Source organism: Mirounga angustirostris, unplaced genomic scaffold (genome assembly GCF_029215605.1).
Source record: "Mirounga angustirostris isolate CCGP_5_RB_7025 unplaced genomic scaffold, mMirAng1.0.hap1 SCAF_5, whole genome shotgun sequence".
Lineage (NCBI taxonomy): Eukaryota > Metazoa > Chordata > Mammalia > Carnivora > Phocidae > Mirounga > Mirounga angustirostris.
The window spans coordinates 129,485,176-129,509,598 of NW_026991713.1; the positions used below are offsets into that span (position 1 = coordinate 129,485,176).

The following is a 24,423-nucleotide window of genomic DNA, read 5'->3' on the forward strand; positions in this document are numbered from 1 at the left end:
AGATCCATCCCTCACTATGGACACTTGCGAGCTCAAGCTTGCCAAAGATGAGCTGTGACCCTTGCTTCGAACTCCTCAACCACTCCTCACTGCCTGGTGTATAGGCACACGTGCCTCAGCGTGCAGTCAACAACCCCGCAATACGTCAGAATCTGTATCCAGCTTCATTGTTTCCTTGTGTAGCCTCTACACACCTAATCCTGCATGCCACGTGACTTGTGAGTCTTCTGCACGTTCCTGCCTCATGCTCTTGGAGCTTGGAGTCCCACCTGTCCTCTACCAGCTTTCTCAGCTACCCTCTTCATGAAGACCTTCTTATTCCCCTGAAGCCAAAGCACTTCTCTCTTCTAAAATGACATATTTCTTTTATGCATTTGTGGTACAGATGAGGATTTTTGTCCTATTGCAATATTTGTGACCTTGGATGCAGAAAGTTGAAGGCATTACTGAACGTCTGTAAGCATCTAGCAGGGAGTACTCTAGATGCTAGATACCTAGGTGCTAGGTACCTGGGTATAGATCCTAGGTACCTAGGTGCTAGGTGCTCACTTACTCATTAATTTCTTATTCTGCAAACATTGAAAGCTAGGCATCAAGGACACAAAGGTAATAAGATACTGTTCCCCTCTTCAATATACTTGTTAGGTATTTAACACAACATGAAATAATTTACAAATTACGGGAGTGGTAATCCGACCATCCTCAGTTAACAATTATGTTTCATGCTACCTTCTACTCCTGCCCTCATAAATCAAGGTAATTACTTGGCAATCTGGCTAGGCCTTGTAAGGCAAAAGAGCTGTTCTTGTCTTGTGTCAACCAGTGAACAGGGAGGAGAGGAAAAGGGTAAATGACCCTGCTTCCCATCTGTGCCCAATCAGCTCTAAATCTCCAGGAAAAATGTGCTCAGGATCGCCAAAGACAGATCCTTCTAACTGTGCCTCAAAAGCAGGGTTTTGTGCAGTAGGTAAGGGGCTGGCTATAGCAGGTATGTAAGCCTATCTGAAACTTGGTGTTGATCTTTTATGTTTGAGAGAGAGCGCGTGCACTTCTAATGGATTTAGAAGGTTACCTTACCTCCCCCAACTGTACGCACGGCGCTCAGAGCGGGGCTCTGAAGGTCTGACTGTGGCATGCACTGCACATTTTAGAAAGGCCCCATGAAGTGGAAAACACCACTGTCTGCTCAAGCTCAAGTGCCATTCTGATAACTTCCCAACCTTTCATCCAACAACATCTAACATGCTGAGATTTAAAAGATGTGTTCTCGGGCGCCTGGGTGGCTCAGTTGGTTAAGCGACTGCCTTCGGCTCAGGTCATGATCCTGGAGTCCCGGGATCGAGTCCCGCATCAGGCTCCCTGCTCGGCAGGGGGTCTGCTTCTCCCTCTGCCCTCTTCCCTCTCATGCTCTCTGTCTCCCATTCTCTCTCTCAGATAAATAAATAAAAAATCTTTAAAAAATGAAAAAAATAAGATTTTATTTATTTGGGCGCCTGGGTGGCTCAGTTGGTTAAGCAACTGCCTTCGGCTCAGGTCATGATCCTGGAGTCCTGGGATCGAGTCCCGCATCGGGCTCCCTGCTTGGCAGGGAGTCTGCTTCTCCCTCTGCCCTCTTCCCTCTCATGCTCTCTGTCTCCCATTCTCTCTCTCAGATAAATAAATAAAAAATCTTTAAAAAATGAAAAAAATAAGATTTTATTTATTTGGGCGCCTGGGTGGCTCAGTTGGTTAAGCAACTGCCTTCGGCTCAGGTCATGATCCTGGAGTCCTGGGATCGAGTCCCGCATCGGGCTCCCTGCTCGGCAGGGGGTCTGCTTCTCCCTCTGCCCTCTTCCCTCTCGTGCTCTCTGTCTCTCATTCTCTCTCTCTCAAATAAATAAATAAAATCTTTAAAAAAAAAAAAAAGATGTGTTCTCATCAGACAGGAGACTCCAAGATGGGGCCAGTGAGTACCTTAAATGCCCCCTAAAACTGAAAATAAGGACAATGTGTGTAGTCAGTGTCTCGTCATGGTTAGGACTCTGGAGCAAGTCTGCTTGGGCTGGGACCCCAACTCTACCACTTACAAGTTTTGTGACCTCAGAGGAGGTCCATCTCTCTATGCTCCATCTCTAAGTGGACATAGTAATAGTCCTTAGAAGTGTTACTGTATTGAATGAGTTAATATTTAAAAGATGCTTAGAACAGTGCCTGGCAAGCATTAGCACCATTTAAGTGTTTATTAAATAAAATAAAAATTGGGGGTGGGGCGCCTGAGTGGCTCAGTCAGTTAAGCTTCCGTTCAGGTCATGATCTCAGGGTCCCTGGGATCGAGCCCCACGTCCGGCTCCCTGCTCAACGGGAAGTCTGCTTCCCCCTCTGCCTTACCCCCAGCTCACGCACGCACTCTCTCAAATAAATAAATAAAATCTTCAAAAAAAATTTTTTTAGACTTTACCATTTTTTTAAAACATCAATTTTAAGAAAAGCAGCATAGGGAACCTGTGCCCATCAGTAACCCCACACGGCATGGGGACCCCTTCCTGACCTCACCATTTGTGTGTAGGATGACTCTCTGTTCCCGACGGTCTGGGGGGGGGCGCCAACATTATTTGTAGGAAAAGGAGGGGAGTAAGTTCTGTTGTACACAGTAAATTTTTATACTCACTCCTCTCTTAAACAGAAGAAAAACATCTAAAGAGGAGGGGGAAAAAATCTTCTCCAAATGATACTTGAATAAACCTGAACAAATGAAAGCTCTGTGGGTGACGTAACCCTCTGCATAGGTGACACGTAGGCTACAGCATTAATGAGCATCACGTGCGGCTCTGTGGGGAGAGAAATTCCCCAAATTGGCCCTCTTTATGCCTTGTTTCCTCCTTTATGTGCAATTTCATCTTTCTGGGGCCCACATAAATCTCTCTCAGCTAGTATTATCTTCCCATTATGAGTGAGCAGCCATAATGACAGCCACCTGTTTTAATGACAAAGCCAGGATGTCATCATTTTCAGCAGAGTGTTGTTAATCTAAGTAACCTTTCCCTTCAGGAACGCCATCCCCACCCTCATGCAGTTACAAGCCATTTCCAGAGCACCTGTGCCCCCTCTAGTTTTAAAAGGTAAATTCCTCCCCAAGGGGGCCCCCTGCTCCTACCCCAATCCCCTGCTATGCTATTTGTATAAATCTTGCACTTGCGGTCGCGATGGTTTTCTCAATCACACCAGCAGGGGGAAAAAGTGGAAGATGGAGACATATTGTACGAGCGAGCACATTAACACCCTGTAATAGCCCAGTCAGAAATTTGTCAACGCAGTTAACCGCCACCTTCCCGGGCTTCCGTCCTGGAACAGCGACAGACGCTGCCCCCGGGCCCTTGCGTCGCCTCCCCGCCCCCGGACGTCAGGGATGCGGCAGCCACCAGACCTGTGGGGTTCAGCTTCAGAGACAGCCAAGATCAGCGCTTGCCACTCATCCGCACAGAGCCGCCAGCGCTCTCAGCACCTGCCCTGAGCCCGAGCGCCCGTCCCAGGCTCCCCAACCCCGTTCCCGCAGCGAGGCACGGACACTGCCAATGTGGGAACGGTCTTGGCAAGCCCAGCTACTGCAAGCCCACGTGGCTCTCGACTTGCCTGCATCCCTCAAGACACAGCGTGGCACCAAGTGGAGGCGACACAGGCCTCAGGTCGGGGGCTGGCTCCTAGTCTTGCCAACCGCAAGCCCGCAGGTCAGCCTTGGCACCTCTGACGAAAGGCTGTGGTGAGACAGGGGGACACTTGCCAGGCCTTGGCAGGGAACAGGTTCTGAGCCTGCCTTACCTGCTTTCCTCCCTCCCTTGAACACCTAAGTCCTCACCATCCTCCCCATCCTCCCAGGCCCGGGCTGAGTCCCACCTCCTCCATGAAGCCTTCCCAGACTCTCCCTGCTTGCACTGCTCCCTTCCTGGCCACACTGGGAACTCTTCCCCTCTTCCCATTCTTCTTCTCTTGTCTGTCCTGCTGTACACACCTGCTCATCCACTGCCCAAGAGCAGGGGGCAAGGCAGGAAGGAGGGGAAATGAAGTGAGTTGTCTTCACCCTAGCCTTGTCCTTCCTGCCCTGTGTCAAGCTCATCAACAGCATCCCCTGCTCCTGGGCCACTGGCCTACTGTTCCAGTCTACTCTTGGATGGAATGTCCAGGAGACCACTGATGCCACCAGTCCCACAGATTGCTCTGAATCCCCTGCTACCTTTTCTTTCTTCCATCTTCTTTTTTTTTTTTAAGATTTTATTTATTTATTTATTTGAGAGAGAGAATGAGATAGAGCGAGCATGAGAGGGGGAAGGGTCAGAGGGAGAAGCAGACTCCCTGCCGAGCAGGGAGCCTGATGTGGGACTCGATCCCGGGACTCCAGGATCATGACCTGAGCTGAAGGCAGTCGCCTAACCAACTGAGCCACCCAGGCGCCCTCTTCCATCTTCTTTAAATGGAAGTGTGGGCTCTCTCCTCCTCAGCTGATCCTCCACCTGTGCTCTGGGAGACATACCCTCTTTCCTTCTCAAGACTATACCCCTTTTCCCCACCCTCTCTACTGACACCTTCTATGCATTTAGACATGTGTACATCTCTCCTGTCTTTAAGAAACATCCTGCCTCAAAGCCCATCATTTTCCACCAGTGACCACTGCCTCTCTCTTGTCCCCTTTGATGCTGAGCTTCTTCAGTGAATTTTCTAGACTTGCTCACTTCCTTTTTTTCTTTAAAGATTTTATTTATTTGAGAGAGAGAGAGAATGAGAGAGAGCGAGTACATGAGAGGGGGGAGGGTCAGAGGGAGAAGCAGACTCCCTGCCGAGCAGGGAGCCCGATGTAGGACTCGATCCAGGGACTCCAGGATCATGACCTGAGCTGAAGGCAGTCGCTTAACCAACTGAGCCACCCAGGCACCCAAGACTTGCTCACTTCCAACTCCTTTCTAAACCCACTCCAATCTGCCTAACTTCTTACCTCTCAGGTCAATACTTGTGCTGGATACCCCTCTCCCCCTAGTCCAGGCTCTCTGCCCTTCATATGCAAAATTCCTTCCAGGGTCAAATATGCTCCCAAGCTTCAAAGGTCATCTGTTTGCTAATGACTTCTGAAATTATATTTATATCCACACTGAGGGAAGAAGTATTTCAAGAAGAAGGAAATGGTACACGATATCAAATACTGCTGAGAGGCTCAACAATATGTATGCTGAAGTGTCTATACGTGGGATTGGATTTAGCTATACATGAGTCACTGGCAAACTCTGTGAGGTTCTGTTGGTGGGAGTAGCGGAAAAGCTCTCATTTTGCAGATCAACCATCACCTAAACCTGATGAGGCGACATGTGCCCACGGCATACTGGTTATATCATTTCATAGGGAGTATAGTCTGGGCTTTCTTACTCCTGTGTCAGCAGAACACTCCCCTTTGGGCCCTGGCCAGCCCATCCTGCTATGGTCAAGTTACAAAGTCAACCCATTCAGGAACCATGTGGGGTAGGTGACAGAACTAGTTTGTTGAGAACAATGTTTTGCCTAGGGCTCAAGAGCATCCCATCCCTCCCCAAATCCAGTCCTATATTAGGTACCCCATTGTTCCCTATCAGAATCTGCTCATTCTAGTAATTAGTGCACACTTAAGTTTCTGTTCTTACCATCTATCTAGATCCCAGATGCACTGGTCCTTCTCCTTTCAGAACTCAACCAACTCTTCCTTCAGTGCCATGGGGGAGTTCTGCCTCTCACGGGGTGTCCTTCCATAGTGATACCTATCTCATCATCCCCTAGAGCAGACACAGAGTCCTGCCCTGAGCCTACCCTTGGCTTCAACTTTGGTTCCTTCTTAGCTATGGTGGAACAATTTTCAATTACTGAAGAAATAATTAATGATCATATTTTTATTGGCCCTATGATTTCTTCCTTTTTCACCATCAAGGTATTAATCCACATCACCACAAATAAGTGAGTTTGTCTTAGAACACAACATTTAAACTACAGCAAAAAACAAACAAACAAACAAACAAAAAACCCACTCTCCATCAGATTGCAATTTGGAATCATATTTGTGTAAGCAGCTTCTATAATGGTCCCCAATGATCCATACCTCCTGGTATTCATGTCCTTGTACAATCCCTCTTTTGAGTATGGGCTGAATCTTGTGACTCATTTATAATGAAGGGAATACAATACAGTGATACAATATCACCAATGAGATTAGGTCATAAAAAGACTGTGACTTCCATCTTGCTGGCCATTTCTCATATCTGCCTACAGTAGAAGCCATCTTACCTATGGAGAGGCCCACATAGCAGGGAAGTGGGGGGAGGCCCCAGTCAACAGAAAACCAGGTAGTGGAGCCTCATTCTAATAGCCCACAGGGAACTGGATCCTTCCAACAACCACGTGAATGACCTTAAAAGTGGGTCTTTCCCCAGTTGAGTTTTCATATGAGATCACAGCCCCAGCCACAAACCTCACTTGCAGCTTTGTGAGAGATCTTGAAACACAAGCCCTCAGCTAAGGCATGCCCAGATTCCTGACCCAGGGAAACTGAGATAACATGTGTTTGTTGTTTGAAGCTGCTAAGTTTTGGGGTAATTTGTTACAGAAAAACAGGTTTAAGAGTAGGGAAGAAACACATCCAAGACATTTTTTTTTTTCCTGAATCCCAAGTCAAGATGGAGATAGAGAAATGCATTGCTGAAAACTGAACATGATGACAAATGTGGTGTTAGCGAAGGTCATTTGACTTTTGATTTCCAATGTTAACTATTAAGAAGAAAATAATATTCAATTCCCACCATCCCAACAGAATAAATGGAGGAGATAATGAGTTGTCGCTTGCTTGGTGTCACTTGTTTGTTTTATGTAGCTGTTTTGCGCAGATGGAAAGTGAGTCTAGCATCCAAGTGCAGTGTTGGCATTAATGAATTACCAAAATATTCTTTTTTTTCTGGGGTAAATTTACTTTATAACTACCACCATTGCCAACCAAAAATTAAATCAATAAATCAGGATGAGGAAATTGTCAGGAGCTAGGAGTCCTGCTAGAAGAAAGCAAGTGTTTATGGGTTGAATTCCCACAGCACTCTGTAACTGGCCTGTCACCCAATTCCAGGGCTATGGGAGGCCCAGAGAGAGAGAATTAGAGAGAGAGAGAGAGAGAGAGAGAGGCAGTTGCAGGCCTGGGGGCATGGAAACCCTTCAGTACTCTGGGTCCATGTGGGCCTTAGTGTCTTTGAGGCACATTTCTCCACTACTCGGAAAGGGAAAAAAAAAAAAGCAATCATTGCCAAACTCTTTTTGTTTGTGTTTCTGTTTCTGGCAAGGAATAAGTGTTTCTAACTTATTAACTCTTTGCTAGTACTATCAAACTCTGCACGCTTGATACTGCTTTCCCACGTGCCTCTTTTTCTTCTGGTGTGATCGGTCTCCCAGCAACATCACTCATGCCCCAGAAAGAGGGGCATGAAAGCAGGCGTGGACTACCAGTTATGATGTTAACACAGTTGTCATAGTGGGAGAGGGTTGCCTGGTACAGAAATGGCCCTTTGAGGTTTTTTACGTATTCACTGATTCAAGGGACAATCGTGAGTGCTTCAAAAGTTACACATGATCAACACTGGCAAATGAGCCAAAAAACAAAAAACAAAACAAAACAAAAAACCCTAACAACAAACCCACTTATTTTTGGGAGGAGCCCTCCCTTAAGCCCTCCTCGCAACATACATACATACTACCCACACATACGAACATATTCACATCCATGCTTGGTTAAAGAGAAACACTCTCAGGTGATAACAATCTACCCACATAATGAGAACTACCAGAATAATAACTGCAAGCAATACACGCTTTTTCTAGATATTCCTAAGCTTAGTGTCATGTATTTGAAACATCTATGTGATTTACTGAATGTTGTTCTCTTCATTCAAATATGTCAACAGAATGTAAACATAGCTATTTGTGTTGTACTGAACATCTTGCTCTCTGCAAACATCCAGGTAAGCAAAGTAATGTTTCCATTGCTGTCTAGATGCTAGACGTTTGCTGTCCCAGCCCTTCTTCCCACAACCAAGAAGCCAGTCACTTTCCTGTTTTCTAGTCTAGGGCTTAGCTTGGATAATCCACACAGCTAGCTCTTCAACGATTCACTAATACCTAGAAATTAGCTGGAATGTTGGACATTCATACACAGTAAATAATCAAAGATAAATATACTGTTAATCTTTTGAAAAATTAAGTGGCTATAAGGCAACTGTGGATGTTCAAGGTGGAAGTCCCCTAGTGCTGACCCCTCAAATTGAGGTGGTTGATATGCCGACTATTTGCTCTCATGCTTACCCTGTCTTTCCTTTGCCCATCTCCACATGCATAATAAATTTGGCAAGCACAAAATTTAGATATTAACTTGGGGACCTAAGTCAGAAGTAAAATACCATTTAAAAAAACTCTTTCTGGGTCACCAGGGTGGCTCAGTCAGTTAAGCGTCCAACTCTTGATTTCAGTTCAGGCCATGATCTCAGGGTCCTGGGATCAAGCCCCACATTGGGCTCCATGCTCAGTGTGGAGTATGCTTGGGATTCTCTCCCTCTCCCTCTGCCCCTTCCCCCAGCTCATGCTCGCTCTCTCTCTCCCTCTCAAAATAAATAAATAAAATCTTAAAAAAACAAAAAACAAAATACCTCTCTGTAATATTTGATGTAGCGACATTGTCGGCTCATGTGTAGCCAATGCTGGCTTTTCCAAATCTTCTGAGTCATTCATTTTTTTCCCTCCCCTCCTCCTCTTCCTTCTTTTGTTCACTGAATAAATATTTATTAAGCATCTGCTAGGTTCCAGGCACTGTAACAAGTGCTGGGAATAGAACAGTGATGCACTGATAAGATACTGTCCATGCTTTGCTTTAATGCCCTTCGTTTGCCATGAGGGTCACCTGCAGATCCTTCCCTAGAAGCCTGTGAATTTCTGCCTCTTTCTGTCTTTCAGAGGGTGAAAGAGCTATTTTCATGGCCTTTGGAGTGCTTGGCCTGAGCACAGGGAAGATGAAGTACCCAAGAATGGATGTTCCCACAGGAACATCAACCACTGAAGGATAAGCCATTATGGACAATAGCCCAGCTGGCTTACCTCTCAGTGGAACAGTATCCCAGAGGTGCCTGGTCTGCTTGGGTCCCCATTGCCCAGGCAGTAACCCACTCATGAGCATATGTTTACTCACTGTCCTCCCTTCCTGCATCAGTTCCCCACTCCCTCCTGTCCTTGGACTCCAATCTTTGACTCAGGATTAGCTTTTGGGGAAACTCATTGACCTGACAAACTCACTGGGGAGACACAGAAAAGTTACCAAATTGTCACAAACTCCTATTTTTTTTTCCAAGTAGGAAAATAGCAGAATGCTAAACTAATTCAAATCAAGAATCATCTAAACCTAAGCTGCCTGGTAGGTTTGCAATGGTATTTTTAACATATCCCTAAGTGTCGTGAAAATCCATAAAGTATTAATTCAAGTGAAATTTGAAAGACACAGAAAACACAGGCATATTCTCTGAAAGAATTATCGTGTGACTGGCATTTTTCATTCTCTAAATTTAAAGATAATCCTTTGGCATTTGGGTCTTTGGACTGGCTGTACGGCTCAGCTTTTTGTGAAAGCTAAAAAAACATTTCCTATTCTGCAAAACAGCATTAGACCCTGAACCAAACCAATTCTTCTTGGTAAACTTTACTCGAATGCTATCTTTTATCAACATCACATGCCTATTAGAAAACAAAGAACAGCTGGCTTTTCACTAAAGTGATTATTTTTCATTATTGAATTCTGAATATTCAGTGTTACCTGTCTTTCTCTCTCCCCGTCTTGAGTCATTGCAAATTAGATTGCTATATCCAAGACACCTTAGTTTACTTCAGTAAAGGGGACAGGATGAATAGGAATAGAGGTAGAAAGAGAGAAGCAATGTTACTTCTATAATAGTTTTCAGCTTCATATGGAATGAATAAAACAAAGACAATTTTAACATCTGCGCAGAATGTCAGTGTCCAGAAATCAGCTCCATAGCCCATGAAGTGACGACAGTGGTGAAGCTGATTCCTGAATATGAGTATGAACATAGATTTTCTGTCATGCCACCTAGACTTTTATGGTCTATGGTCCCTGTACAGAATGGACACTCAATTACTTGACATAAATAAAACTTCATATTTGCAAAATATAAACTTTCTAATAGCCAAACTTCTGGTCTCTCCTCCGATTATAGCTTAGATGTTGTAAACTCAGAATTCAAAGTCAGATCTTGATTGATATTGTATCCTAAACTTATACAGGCTTGATAATAGAACACTGCCTTTATTTAGTTCTTTTCAATCTGCAGGCTTCTACAGTGGTTTTATAGTTACTCAGAGTTTGAAAAGAAATTACTACTGCAGTGGTGATGTCTTCTCAAAAAGTAAATAGTGACAAGCCAACCAGAGATAGGTAGAATAGTATGAATAAAAGCATCAATTTCTGAAGGCTTGGATTAGAATTTGGTAAGTGACTGTTGCATCTTGGTGGTTTCCGTGGCCCCTTGTTGCTGACCTGGTGGCCCGAGGACGGGAATCCTTAGAACTCCCATGGAAACTCGCTAGAAATGCAGAAGGTCAGGTTTCACCATGGCCAACTGAATCAGAATATGCATTTCAATAAAACCTTCTGGTGATGTACACGTGCACTCAAATTGGAGAAGCACTGTTGTACAACATGATATAATATAGTATAAATGGAAACAACTGAAAACGAAGTTTTTGTCCTCAGGGCCAGGAGGGGAGTGGGGCAGAAGTTATCAGAGAAGTGTGGGGGGAGGGAGGTCCAGATAATCAGAAAGTAAAGGGGTTTCTAGGCCTATGGCCCCCCAAACAAGCCCTAATAATAACGGGACTTCATCCACACCAAGCAAATATCAGCTTGACCAGCAAGCCTGAATTGGGTGGTCAAGAGAACTTCCTTTTGACTCTCTGAAGCTCAGTCTATTCATCTGTTAAACAAGGAAATGACACAGAATAAGCTCCGTCTAGCTCTAAAGTCCTATCATTCAACATACAAAAAAGCAACAGGGCTGAGGTATATAGTTGGGGGGGAGAACGTTCATGTTAACACAAGGATATTTTCATAATTCTTGTGCAGATTTCTTTGTGATCTTGGGGCAATTTTTACATTAAAATGGGATTATTGTTCCACTGAGTAACTTTTTTTTTTTTAAGGAAAAACATTTATTTGTGAAGAATTTATTTTTGTATTGAGAGTAACCATTTCTTCACCCTTGCTTCTTCTAAAGGTCTTACTGCTTCTTTCTACTTTCCGAAAGTGAAGTACACTGCACACATGTATCAGAGAAGGGAGAGAATCCAGCCGGAGGTGGAGAGGAAGAGAGAAAAGTGAAGTATGTCGGCACTTTCGGCACTCACTGGGCTGAGAAATCATGGCACCCACTCTGACTTCATTGTGCACTCCAGACCTTGGTTCTTTCATGGGGTCTCACTTCCCAACTCTAAAGTAATGCAGTCCACCCTCTGCCCCCCCCGCCCCTTATCCACAGGAGACACATTCCAAGATCCCCAGTGGATGCCTGAAACCTTGGCTAGTACTGAACCCTATATACACTGTGTTTTTTTTCCTATACAAACACACCTATGGTGAAGTTTCATTCATACACCAGGCACAGTAAGAGATGAACAACAATAACTAACAATAAAATAGAATAATTATAACAAGATACCATAATAAAAGTTCTGTGGATGTGGTCTCTCAAAATATTGTATTCTACTCTACTCAACCCTAACTCTTTTTGTGATGATATGAGATGATAAAATGCCAACGTGATGAGCTGAAGCGAGGTCAATGATATAGGCATGACACTGTCAGGCTACAATTGCCCTTCTGACTATGTCAGAAGGAAGCTCATCTGCTTCTGGATGTGGTTGACTACGAGTACCTAAAACCATGGAAAGTGAAACCATGGAGATGGGGGACTACTGCCCTGTCCTTTACTGTAGCTAGAACAGGAACATAATGTTTTATTCGACACAAGCATCTGCGTACGATGTTTGAATGGCCACACACACTGACAAGCAAAATTTAAAATCTACATGGTTCAACAACCCCTGGGCTCTAAGCTACCAGGTAGCTTCTTTGGGACCGATTTTCCCTTAACTGTTATACCGAAAGTTGTCCTGAAGCATCCCCAAACTAATCTCTGCTCTTTTACAGGAAATTGTAATTTATAATGTTTAGGCAGTGCCACAGTGAGGTTATGAAATAAACAGCTAAAACGTTGCACTACTTTTGGGTTTCAATTCACTGGGATATTAAAGAGAAACTCTTGCATGATGGAAGTTGAACTTGGACAGAACTTTCTCAGCTGAACACTGTCAGCTGCCGGAGCTTCAGGCAAGAACCCAGAAAAGATAAAACTCCAGTCATGATGGAATTAGCCAAGCAGTACCAGGCCAAGGCCAAATGAGAGAAGGCGGCATACACCACTCTGTTGTCAACCGAACCCCTCTAACAATGTCACATACCAAATTTTCGCAGTGAATGTTAGCAACAAGATGGCAGTTAAGGTGGGTGTTTAAAAGGAAAGCATAGTTGAATATGTAAGGCACTCCAGAGGACTCTTTGCTTTATTCCCCTGAGAAGTTTCCAGAATGAACTAGAAACCATTTAAGTATTACACTTATCTCTGCTGCAACATTACTTGTCCTCGAGGACTCCCTATCAAATTTGCATCTTCCCTAATTTGGCAAGGGACACCACTATGAAAGACAACTGCAAAACCCATTTGTGTATATGAAATGACAACGAAACTTTCACGCAAACAACTCCCAAGACCACCAGAAACGTTCATCTAGATATCTGGCCTGATCTCAAACTCAATAGAAAACAACCCTCTTTGTAACCCCACATTTCCCAGCAAATTCTTCCTCCAGACCTCCCTGGGTTTTGTGGGTGATACCATGACATTCCCAAACTGGAAACCTGATAATCATTTGGACTGTTCTCTCCTTCATTGCCCGTGTTTAAGCAAATCATATTGATTTGTTTTTCCCAGTATTTTCTGTAATCTACCATTGCTTTTTTCTTTCCATGGAGCCCAGTCTAATTCATGCATTTATTACCCTCATTTGAGCTATTTAGAAAACTCATCTCCCATTTACTCAGTAATTGATTTGGTGCATATTTGAGCCCCTACTATGTGCTGTAGCCACTGTGTTAGGGGTTTGAGGATAAAAAGGGGAGCAAAATGGACATGGTCTTAGTCCTCAGGGAGTTCGTGGGCTGGTGGAGCTCTTCCCATTACGATACATTTTGCAGGACACCATCAGGTTACCTTACAAACACACTCTGAATCATATATTCATCCTGCTCAAATGCCTCCAACAGCCTACTGAAAATAAAGCAAACCAAAAGGAAAACTCTTCCGACCATTTTAAAGCTTGCAAACTGGCTTCTACCTGCTTCTCTAGTACCCTAATTTATTACTGTCTCAACAAACCATCTGGTTGAAACCGGCTCAATCTTCATTTCAGGACACTCCATATTTTTTGCTCTTTGTTTTGTTACTGCCGTTTCTTTTCCCAGAAGATCTATATCCTCCACCATGATATTTTTCAATTGTCATACCAAAAATGTTCTTTCTCCCTTCTGAACTTCAGTATTTGGTCAATTTACATAATACTTAATGTATTCAATAAAAATGTTCCTGACTTCTCATGTGATAGACTCTGTGCTAGGGACTGGAATCTAAGGAAGAGCATACTTTCTCCTATTATAATTCACATTTCCACCTTTAGAATCTTTTGGTTCTTAAAGGCAGGGATCATAGTACCTTGCAACCTCCATAGGACCTCATATATTTCCTTGTTCACAGGGGTAGTCAATGATGCAGCTAGTAATAATGATATTGTTAATACCAACAGTCATTTTAAAATTTCACTATTTATATGTCAAAAATCATCTTCATTATTCATTAAATATTTTTTTAATGGTGAATTATCCACAGAAACCTATTTCACTTAAAGCCTAATTTGGGAATGATGTCCCTTTACCTTAGGAGGGGAACTTGGTGCACTATAATGAATTATGAGCCACCAGATGTCATTCTTGTAGATGCTAGTTCCATTGGTCTGAATCTGGGTGAGGAAGGGTCTCGAATGTTGTATTATAGTGGTAAAGTAGAAGTTCTACTTATTCACTGGATACTCGTGCCCCCCATATGGAGTTCTCTTTAGAATCCCTTATGTAGCTCAGCATTACTCCTTAAAGTTACATCCTCCCTCCCCCACAAAAAGCATAACAAGCAGAGGGTTAAGGATGAATAGTCTGGCTAAATGGTGAATTTATTTTCTCTGTTGGCTTGTGTCACTGCTCCAGTTTGGTTTTATATAGTGTTATGTGAGTTTAATGTTGCTTATTTGAAAAATGAAAACAACAGAGGATGCTTGAGTGGTTTGGACCCAAAAGGAAATCTGTATTTTTGCCAGAAAGAAGGAAAAGGGAAATCCATAACAAGAACATTTACAAAACCTCATCCGAAAAGAAAGGTTCGTAAGGTTTAAAAACATGTATATATACATAAAAGTGAATTTTATTAATTTATATAATACTGGTAGCTTGAAAATCCCAAACCTCAGTGGAGGCAAGTGTTTCCGAAGGTATAAAAACCAAACCAGCCCTGAACAGGGACAGAAACTCTCCCACCTGGTGTTCTGTCAAAGCTCGGTGGACAGCAAAATCAGGAACCCTTCAGGGAAGCCAGAACAGCTTTTTCTCCCCATGAGTATATTTTCTACAACAAAGTGGTATTAAGTAAATATGAGAAAATTGTATTTAACGTATAATCTTATCTTGGCAGTGTCCCTTTAAATGCAAAAGAAAATGAACGATAGGAGATTAGGAAACAAAATTATCCAAGAGGCTACAATAGCTCTTTGAATGTTGGAGTCAGGAATTCTCCTTATTCTGCTCTGGCTTGCCTTCCTACAGGCTGTGTGTGTGTGTGTGTGTGCGTGTGTGCGCGCGCGCGCGTGTGTTTTCCCTTCAATGTTCTCAAGAAGTGCAATTCTGACATAGCAAGTAAGGAATTCTAATTGCAGAATTATATCTTCCATGGAAACCATTTTCTACTCCTTTGCTCTAGAAGCTCTGAAGATATGGATGCTTCCACAAACAGAATGAATGAAGCTCCAATTCTCTATGGTGACAAATTCAGGAAACGGCAGGTTTTCTCTTAAAGAGTTTAACAGATACACAAAAGCTCTCGTGTGCAAATAATGGAATTCTCAAATTGGGATAAATGCGTTTTTAAGAATTTTTATTTTGATCATTTATTTCAGGTAACATTGTGGATAATATAACATAGCTTTGAAATACAGAGCAGATAAGGAAAATCTAAAAGGAAAAAAATTAGGGCAGGCCTTTATTAAATTTTAAAGTATGCCTTTGCTATACTCTTATAAAGAGCCAAATAGGGTATCAAAATCTCTGGAGATCACCGGTATAATTTCTTTATCATGTTCCATTTAAAATTTAATTATGCAGTCTACAACAAGAAGAATCTGAGCTGTTTAAATAGGTCATGCAGTGAGTAACTTAACGATATTCTAAAGTTTTCCTTGTAAAGATCGTTCTTTTGATAGTCTGTTACACATCAGAACACTATATTATAAAACAAGTGTAATTTAATTCAGTCACTACGGACTCATATACATCTACAAAGAATGAAATGTTTTGATTTAGGTAATTTAGAGAGGTAATGAAAGTCAAGTTTCTGAGAGAGCTGCCCATGTTGGATGGGCAGTATCTGCATATATACTTTCTTTGTGTAATCATTTTCATGCAGGATAGCAAGGTCAATGGAATTTTTTATTTAACGTTTGGGGCATTTTGCTTTATTATTTTTCAATAATCATTCATAGCAAGGCAAAAACCTCCACCACTGAATAATTAAGATATGAATTAGAGGTGGGTATGGCCTCTGGCTTGCTGCTACTCCTTCATTCCCCACCTCAAATTTCAACCAGCATGGAACTCTAATTTCTTTATAATAAAATAACAAAGTAAACACTGTGTTGAACACTTTACTTATATCACTTCATTTTATTCTCAGAACAATTGGTCTTATTAGCATCCCCATTTTTCAGAGAGAGAACATGAGGCACATAGAGGTGAAGACACTCATCCACGATCACAGAACTAGTAAGTGGCCGAACTGTAATTTGAACGCGTGCTGGAGTTTGGCTCCACAGCAAAAGGGAAAAACCACTTCACTAGGCTGCTTTTTACAATACAAAAGGGACCTTGTCTTAGATATGGACAGTGCTCAAATGTTGGTGAAAATAATTAGCATAAATCCATCTTTGAATGGACCACTATAATAGGTACCATGTATTGATTACTTACTGTGTGCCAGACACTGAGCTAAACTTATTCTATGCTTTATCTTCTCCCACGGACACTCTGATGCAGGTATCATAATTTCTCCAAATTTACAAATGAAAAACTGAGACAGATATTAACTAATCTGCTCAAGGTCACTCAATTAAGAAATAGCAGACACAAGATTCAAGCATATCTAAAGCCCAATCTTCTAAGCTCTATGCTAACACATACTCAACAGCAACAGCTCCAAACAGCCTAGTAGTAACAGTCAAATTTAGGTTGGTAATTTTTCAGCTATTAAGATGAATGTTTCTGGGTGCCAAGTATATAAAGCAGTGAATAGCATGTGAAGGTGAGAAAAGGCAGAAATCACACATCTGGTCTACCACTGGTTCTCTGGGTGAAGGCTTCTTCAGTGCTTCTTCCCCCCCACTTCCTACTACCTCTACGTCCCCAAATCTAGTATGTTGAAGCCCTAACCCCTAATGTGATGGAATTAGGAGGTGAGGCCTTTCGAAGGTAATCAGATTTAGATGAGGTCATGAGGGTGGGGTCCAGATGTTGGGATTAGAACCCTCAGAAGAGACACCAGAGAGCTTTCTCTCTCCCCCCACTCCCAGCCACAAGAAGATATGGCAAGAAGGCAGCCATCTGCAAACCAGGGGTCAGGTCCTCACCCAGACACTGAATACTGAATTGGCCAGCACCTTGATCTTGGACCTCCCAGCTTCCAGAACCCTGAAGAGTAAATGTTGTTTAAGCTATCAGTCTATGCTATGGTATGGTGTTTTGTTATAGCAGCCAGAGCTGACTAAGATACTTTCTAATTCAAACTTTTATGCCCTCAGATGGTCAAAGACTAATATAAATATTTTTTGGGGGGCCTAACATATTCAGGCACTGCTAGGCACTGAGGATAAATAATGAATAATAATGGTTTCTATTCCATGAGAGATGATGGACTCTGAAAAACAAACTGAGGGTTCTAGAGGGGAGGGGGGTGGGAGGATGGGTTAGCCTGGTGATGGGTATTGAGGAGGGCACGTTCTGCATGGAGCACTGGGTGTTATGCACAAACAATGAATCATGGAACACTACATCTAAAACTAATGATGTAATGTATGGGGATTAACATAACAATAAAAAAATAAAAAAAAATAATGGTTTCTACTTAGTGGAGAAGGTGTAAAAGTCCTCCATTAAACTGCAGTATCAGGTAACACAATGCTAGGAGAGGAGTTAGCACCTGGGGCTTTGGAAATTAACAGAAAAAGCATAAAACCTTTCAGGACAAAGAAGCCTTCATAGAAGAAATGGCATCTAAGATGTGTGGCTTCTTTTTATTGTTAGCTAGGTAGTAAATCTGAGAGGGAAGGTTCTGGGGATTGTAAGTTCTGGGGGTATAATGGTGTCCTATGTGCAGAATTTTAATTCCTTTTCTTTCCCCAAATCCATCCTATTAATTTGCCCAGATTGCTCTTTAAAAACAGTTTAGCATGTTCTCTGGATGAACAGTATCAAAGAGAATAACAGCTCCTCAGACTGGGGTCTAAACTCTTCACATCAACCAGTCATCCCCTAAGCTCCTCTTCCCACCTCTGCACATGATCCAACAATATGGTATCACTTCCTGTTCTCTGCATATCATCCCTGGGCCTCTGTGATGACTTTCCCTCTGTGTGGAGTACACAGCCCTCTCCACTGACACATGCTTCATTCTGACCCATCTTCTCAAATCATGCTCAGGTTGATTCACGATGCAGTCCTGTTTCCTCCAATCAGAAGTGGCTCATCTTGTTGCTGAAAGCCCTTAGTGCCCTTTGTTTGCTTATCTAAGTTGTCTTATCTATCTTATGGCATTAAACACTTTCCACCCAGCACTCTGATGAGCTGTGCCTGCTACACCAGACTAAACTACTCAAGGGAAGAGATAATGTTCTGTTTGTTTTCTACCAAAGGGCCTACAACTATCCTTGGCATATAGTACTTGGTGTGCCTTTGCTGAATTAATGAATAAATGATAGATTTTGTAAATGTTTAACTGCACCAGACTTGGGTCCAGGAAAGTTGGGGGAATTATTCTTTCTTAGGGATTATAAAGACAGGAAATGTTCATCAGTTCCAGATTACTTAGTAAGAGGTTGGCCTGGAAATACCAATATTTTTTTTTCCCTACTTCCTTCACTCCCCAGCCCCTGGAAAACAATTTTCTACTCTCTGTTTCTTTGAGTTTGATTGTTTCGTTTATTCATTTGTTTTGTTTTTTTAGAGTCCACAAATAAGGCATACCATGCAGTACTTGTCTTTCTCTGTCTGGCCTATTTCACTTAACATAAGGTCCTGCACATCTATTCATGTTGCAAATGGCAGAACTCCTTCTTTCTCATGGATAAATAATATTCTAGTGTGTGTATGTATGTACGTATGTATATAGACACGTCTTCTTTATCCATTCATCTGTTGACATTTAGGTTGTTTCCATATCTTGCCTATTTTGAATAAAGCTACACTGAACACTGGAGTGTAGGTATTTTTCTGAGATCCTGTTTTCATTTATACTCAGAAATGAGACTGCTGAATCATATGGTAGTTCTATCTTTAATTGTTAGGGGAAACTCCATACTCCACAGTGGCTACATCAATTTACATTCCCACTTGTAGTTCACAAGGGTTCTCTTTTCTCCACATGCTCACCAACATTAGTTATCCCTGGTCTTTTTGATGATAGCCATTCCAACAGGTGTGAGGAGATATCTCATTGTGGTCTTGATTTGCATTTCCTTGATGATTAGTGATGCTGAGCACTTTTTCATGTACATATTGGCCATCTGTATGTCTCCTTTGGAAAAACATCTACTCAGGTCCTCTGCCCAGATTTTAATTGGATTGTTTGTATTTTGACTATTGATTTGTGTGAGTTCTTTATATATGTTGGATATTAAGCTCTTATTAGATATATGATTTGCAAATATTTGCTCCTGTTATTTGGAGTTTGAACTGAACAGATTCCATGTAATGGAAGAAAAAGACTAAGATTTCCGATTGGCCATATTTCTCAGTTATAGGCACTGGGTTTTAAGTTAGATGTCTGTGCCCTGTGGAGGGCTTTGGTAAGTAAAAGAATCTCATATTTCTTGTTGTCTTCAATATGAAATGCTATCTTCTTTAGAAATTAGAAGATAAAAATGTTGGTGACACCAAAAGAAGAGGCAACGAAAGCAAAAATTAGCAAGTGGGACCATATATCAAATTACAGAGCTTCTGAACAGCAAAGGAAACTATCAACAAAATGAAAAGGCAACCTATGGAACAGGAGAAACAATTGAAGACCAAAATTCCATAGGCGAAATTGTAATATAATGACTTTTATCTCTGGTAGTCACATAAACAAGCAGTTCTATCTTCTTGGTAGAGGATCTCAAATAATAATCCTATGGCATTTGCTGGCACCCTAGAAATCGGGGGCTCGGTTACAATATATTTAATATTTATATTCCCTAATCCCCTCAAAGAAGGCACAGACAAAAGGTCAAGTTGTTGGATTAAAATATAAGAAAAAAGTCCAAGTTTTTCTTTCATGACTTTCACCTTCGGGCTCTGCCTCCAATAGCTAAAATCTCATAAAACATGGCCTCTGAGTTACATACTTAATTATCTTAAGCTTCGTTTATCAGTGATCCTCAACGAGCATCCTGACCTCTGGGTGTTGTGCTATAAGAACTATTGTAGCACTTCAGCTACTTCTACTAGGGTCTATTCCATTGCTTTATTTTCCATACTATTTAGTTTCCGTACTACTTTATTTCCATACTATTGGGAAAGTGAACTGTGTCAGCAAAGAATTAAAATGCTCTCCCTTTTTCAAAAATAGCCACCAATAGTACATGATTATACTAAAACCTCCATTAATATAAATCTCGTTTATACCTGTACTCTGCTATCCAAAATCAAGGGCTAGCTCTGTATAAGCATCATTTATATTAAAAACCCAGCTGACCATAACTAATTTAGTGCCTCCTTTCCATCTGAATAGTTGGGGGTTTTACCATAATTTAATTAAAACACATCTACCTAAACTAAACACCCTTCACCATTAAAAAAGATCTTGAAAGACATGCTTGTAATGGGAAAAAACAAAACAAAAAACAACCAACTGTTCAGATTGCTAAATTGTTCTTTGCTACAGCAAAATAAAAGTGGGGAGTCACCTGTGAGACTGAAAATGATCATTTTTCACAGTTCAAGAGCTAGAAACATACATTCCATTTCCAGGACACTTCAAGACAAAAAGGGCAGCATGAATAGTACGTGTAGCCAGTTTAAATATTTGTTTTAATCCCAACAAGATCATTGGTTTTAATATTTATAATGTAATCACAATGCTTAGTGCATGTTGCTCATATAATCTAATTTTTTCTGGTGACATATTATTACCGGGCTTTAATTTCAGCAATGGCAAGAATTCAAAAACACATTTAGGCTATCGTTAGTAACGAAAAACAAACCTGGTACCTGTTCAAGCACCTTGTGCACATATCTCATTTCAACTTCAAAGCATTTTTAACTACCAAGACACAATCCACTGCTACATGATTTGTACATTTTCACAGAATATTATCAACCAGCGGCCAACTACTTTAAATTAATGCCATGTAAAGCAATTAAAGTTGAAATACTCCACCCCTGTGCAATATTTGTAAATGGCCTTTCAGAAAATTTCAAGATAGTCAAAGCCAATGAAAACCAAACCATAAAACTGCTTTCAAATGGTACCGTCTTTCTTCCCAGCCACATATCACTAGTTAGCAGTTGCCTGAATTCTCCATTTTTCCTAGATGTCAAAGCATAAGCATGTTTTTAGGACTCAAAGGATAAAAAACACAAAGTGTCATGTTCCACTCATCATTAGCCGACCAACAAACAGAATGACTACAGGTGCCTTGTTCTAAATAGCACCAAGGTTTTCCGGGGCTCATTTGCACTTTGCCAGTGACAGGCTGGAGAAATGTGCAATAGAGGGCTGGAAGCTGAACGACTGATTGAATTCTACAAGACCGTACAAACAAACAAGTGCTAGCAAAAGAAATTGTCTGCCACCAGCAGAAGGATTCGTCACCAACATTATTAACATTATTTCATGTTAATGCGAGGCAGAGAAATAATTGTCAGTGGATAGGTCCCACACTGCCCTGGAGAAAGTAAAAAGATACCTGAGACCACATTAGAAGAAGCATAATTGAGGAAGAACTGACATATTATTTCTCACAACCTAATTGCTGTGCATTACAATGACTGTGAATTGCAGTTAGGATGGGATTGTTGTCATGTTTATTTTCAACATGATGCAACATTAGAATAGCAACAACCCATGAAAAAAAATAGGTAGGCTCATTACCAAAATACCTCCCACCAAACTGCAGAAGGGATCAGATCCTCCCTCAAGTAATAAACCAGCTACAACGGAAGACCGTTCACAGTGAATACGGGCATTGGCTCTTAGTATTCACAACAGAACACTACTTAATAGAATTCAAGGTGCACACCAGGTCTCTCAGACATCTGAGTAATTTTTATCTGCGTGATTATAGCTCCATGTGGGTTTCATCTGACAATACGAGGGTGGTCTGCTCCTCAGCCGTCCTAGAAAAGTTTGAAAGTCATTCTGCATTCCATTATTTTGGGATTAACTTCCTCACCATAAACATGTTCAAGTCTCTCTCTCTCTCTCTTTCTCTGAAAATGACAAATGCTTAGGTCTTCACAGCAAACTTTCTCCAGAGTGAAAGCACAATGACAAACCCAGTGGGGACACACATACCAGAACACACGTCTGCTTCAAACCCTGCAAACCGGCACGGACTTGAAAAGTTTCCTTGGGACAGTATCCAAAGAATTAAGACATAGAGTAATTTAAATATTTGGATCACAGTAAACAGTTTTTTTTTTTTTTTGGCAATATTAATCATGATCCTATAAGCAAAGATTTTCTTTACATAAAAAAAAGCAACCAAATGTGCTTATCTCCTGGAGCAGATGGTGACGATATGTACTTTCTCCCTATTCCCTAGTGCTGTTCATTATCACATTCTGCTGGCTCTTCTTTTTCTTGTTCTTGAGATTCTCATCATTTTCATTTCCAACAGTTCCCAGGAAATACCCTATGCCCTATTCACTCATTCATAAGTGGTTATGGAGCACTTTTAAAAACTAAGGAAAGATGCTAAGTGCTGCCTACAATGCCCACTAAAATACCTCTTAAAATACTGTCACTCCCTTTTTTCTTTTCTTTCTTTCTTCTAATAAATAGTAGTAATCATTTTTGATAGCTAGTTGTCTATAATATGCATCCTGTTAATCATATCTTATTTCCTACAGTGACATAAAATATCAAACATATAAGGCACACTGATCAATGTATATATTGATTTCTTTTCCTGGTGAGACAATATTACTAAGTTTTTATTTCAATGACAATAAGAAATACAAACATATTGTCATCAAAACTATGATGTAAGTTCTTTCATGGAAGCTAGGAATTCTTTCATAACTCTGTAAGTCCTTGAATGCAATCACAATAGTAGATACACTGAAGAAAAATACAATTCATTTTGCTAATTCCCATGAATAAAGGAAGCAACATGTTTATGATTTCTGCAGAGAATATAGCTCATGTATATATATTTATACATCTCCAAATGCATGATATAACTTTCAAAAAATGAGAATGATTTCTCTAAGTCATACATGGGCATTTCTCTCATTTCTTCTTGGTTACATCTCTTATATGTGACTCATACACAATTTTTGGCATTTACATTGCCAAAATATGAGGTCTTAAAATCTGATGTGAGGAAGAGAAAATTACAAAGGCCTCTCCAAGAAGATACAGCACTTCTTTTGAGGTGCATCAGAAATCATGCAAAGAGTAAGCAAAGCCAACTTGCTCACCTTGGTAGACTTCCCACTAACTCGGTGGTTGTCTCTCTGGAGGAGAAAAAGAAGATACGTATGATTAGCTTATTTCAGTAAATTATAAAAATTTGTTTTATAAAACCATAACACAACACACCAGGGCATTATAATATCATATGTGTGAAGAAGATACTGTATATGCACCTGTTTAGAAATTTACAATCGACTAATCACATTTCTCATTAATTCCCATAAACATTTCAATGGTTATTTTCAATGTGATTTTACACGCATGCAAAATATCTGCCTCTGCTTTCTGTTTAAAACATTAAAATTTGAAAATGTACAACACACAGAAAGAAAATAGGAAAGAAAAAAGTCCCCAACCACCTTTTAGGTATTTCGCAGTTAAACAAAGCACCTGTATTTCTTTTTCCAAGAATCCTTTAGGAACAAGTTTCTTTAAGAATGTGTCTCTGTGTTGATGATCTCTGTCACCTGAGGTTTATGAAAGAACACTGTATAGCACAAAATCCAATTCTTTTAGTAGCAAATTGCTGTTTTTTATTTCTTCATTACAGTGTCCTACCAGGTGGGATTTTTGAAGGCACATGCTATGGTAATTCAAATGGCACAAAAGACAAGTCACTAATTGAAAGCTTTATAATATACTAATAAGAACGACCAGAGACAGATTTCAAAACTACCTTTTTCCTAATTGCAATATCCTATCTTTCAACCAGAGATGTGTTCTTGGAAATTACAGGAAGCAAGGAGTGAGAGGTGGAGATGGAGGCTTAATGATGAGATATTTTAAAAGTGGAGGTGGGCTCAACTTTGTGTTGGGGGATTAAAGGTGCCATTCTTAGGAACAGTGGTACATAATCTTCTTCAGGTCATATAATCCCTTTAAGAATCTCAGTAAAGATACAAATCCCTTACACAAGGTAAAATAATAATACACCTGTACATAGGCAATGAAATATGGTGCACAATTGTGGAAGGTTTGTGGACCTCCTACAACTAACATGTCAACTCCGAGTTAGGAATCTCAGCCTTAAGCTCACACTGTCTTTACTCATCTTGACCATCCACATAAAGGGCTTCCT

The 24,423-nt window shown here is 41.1% G+C and overlaps 1 protein-coding gene across 5 annotated transcripts in view; it reads right to left on the minus strand.

Moving 5' to 3' along the window:
* Positions 1–24,423, minus strand: part of CELF2 (CUGBP Elav-like family member 2) — a 521,311-nt gene that overhangs the window by 376,940 nt on the left and 119,948 nt on the right. For all 5 annotated transcript variants that reach the window (XM_045874446.3, XM_045874447.3, XM_045874438.3 and 2 more), the window contains exon 2: positions 23,351–23,386. In XM_045874446.3, the coding sequence (XP_045730402.1) occupies positions 23,351–23,386 (36 nt within the window). The remainder of the gene's footprint in view (positions 1–23,350; positions 23,387–24,423) is intronic.